Source organism: Calidris pugnax, unplaced genomic scaffold, assembly GCF_001431845.1.
Source record: "Calidris pugnax isolate Ruff unplaced genomic scaffold, ASM143184v1 scaffold543, whole genome shotgun sequence".
NCBI lineage: Eukaryota > Metazoa > Chordata > Aves > Charadriiformes > Scolopacidae > Calidris > Calidris pugnax.
In genome coordinates, this window is record NW_015091239.1 from 20,054 (window position 1) to 21,753 (window position 1,700).

General features: G+C 59.7%; 1 protein-coding gene across 1 annotated transcript in view; it reads left to right on the forward strand.

Moving 5' to 3' along the window:
- The window catches only part of LOC106898610 (nck-associated protein 1-like), a gene marked incomplete at its 3' end in the record, with an annotated part of 21,452 nt that extends 19,943 nt beyond the window's left edge, over nucleotides 1–1,509 (forward strand). The window contains exons 19-20 of the mRNA XM_014959918.1: nucleotides 1,179–1,288; nucleotides 1,388–1,509. Coding sequence (XP_014815404.1) covers nucleotides 1,179–1,288; nucleotides 1,388–1,509 — 232 coding nt within the window. The remainder of the gene's footprint in view (nucleotides 1–1,178; nucleotides 1,289–1,387) is intronic.
- Between the last annotated feature and the right edge of the window lie 191 nt (nucleotides 1,510–1,700).

The following is a 1,700-nucleotide window of genomic DNA, read 5'->3' on the forward strand; positions in this document are numbered from 1 at the left end:
CCTACCCGTGTCCCCACCCTTCTACCCATGTCCCCACCCTACCTCTGTCCCCAACCTACCTCTGTCCCCAACCTACCCATGTCCCCAACCTACCCATGTCCTCAACCTTCTCCCCATGTCTCCAACCTACCCATGTCCCCAACCTTCTACCCATGTCCCCAACCTACCTCTGTCCCCAACCTACCCATGTCCCCAACCTACCCATGTCCTCAACCTTCTCCCCATGTCTCCAACCTACCCATGTCCCCAACCTTCTACCCATGTCCCCAACCTACCTCTGTCCCCAACCTACCCATGTCCCCAACCTACCCATGTCCCCAACCTTCTACCCATGTCCCAAACCTACCTCTGTCCCCAACCTTCTACCTCTGTCCCCAACGTACCTCTGTCCCCAACCTACCCATGTCTCCAACCTACCCATGTCTCCAACCTACCCATGTCCCCAACCTTCTACCCATGTCCCCAACCTACCTCTGTCCCCAACCTACCCATGTCCCCAACTTTCTACCTCTGTCCCCAATCTGCCCATGTCCCCAATCTGCCCATGTCCCAAACCTACCCCTGTCCCCAACCTACCTGTGTCCCCAACCTACTACCTGTGTCCCAAACCTACTACCCATGTCCCAAACCTACCCGTGTCCCCAACCTACCTCTGTCCTCAACCTATCCCTGTCCCCAACCTACTACCTGTGTCCTCAACCTACCCATGTCCCCAACCTTCTACCTCTGTCCCCAATCTACCTCTGTCCCCAACCTTCTACCCATGTCCCCAACCTTCTACCCATGTCCCCAACCTTCTACCCGTGTCCCAAACCTACCCGTGTCCCCAACCTACCCGTGTCCCCAACCTTCTACCCATGTCCCCAACCTTCTACCCATGTCCCAAACCTTCTACCTCTGTCTCCAACCTACCCATGTCCGCAACCTTCTCCCCATGTCTCCAACCTACCTCTGTCTCCAACCTACCCATGTCCCCAACCTACCCATGTCCTCAACCTTCTCCCCATGTCTCCAACCTACCCATGTCCCCAACCTACCCATGTCCTCAACCTTCTCCCCATGTCCCCAACCTACCCATGTCCCCAAGCTACTACCTCTGTCCCCAACCTCCCCATTGTCCCCAATCTCCCCGTTGTCCCCAACCTCCCCATTGTCCCCAACCTCCCCGTTGTCCCCAGGCTACAACAACAACATCCACTGCCTGGCCAAGGCCATCATCCACGTCTCGGCCGCCCTCTTCACCGTCCACAACAAGAACATCGAGACCCACCTCAAGGAGTTCCTGCTGGTGAGAGCGGCTTGTGGGGAGGGCAGAGCTTGCCCGAGGTGGGGTGGGGACCCTCGGGGGTTGTCCCTGTCCCCACGCTGATCCAGATCTGTCCCTCAGCTGGCCTCCGTCAGCCTCCTGCAGCTGGGCCAGGAGACCGACAAGCTGCGAGCCAGGAACCGCGACTCCATCTCCCTGCTCATGCAGCTGGTGAGCGATGGCAGGGCCCTGGGGTGCCCTGGGTGGGTTGTGGGGTGCCCCTGGGTGGGTTATGGGGTGCCCCTGGGTGGGTTATGGGGTGCCCCTGGGCGGGTTATGGGGTTCTCCTGGGTGGCTGTGGGGTTCTCCTGGGGTGGGGACATCCCAGCTCCCTGTCTCTGCTGGGCTCCAGCTCTTCTCAGGCATCTCCAGCCCCTCGGCCACGGCCGGCTCC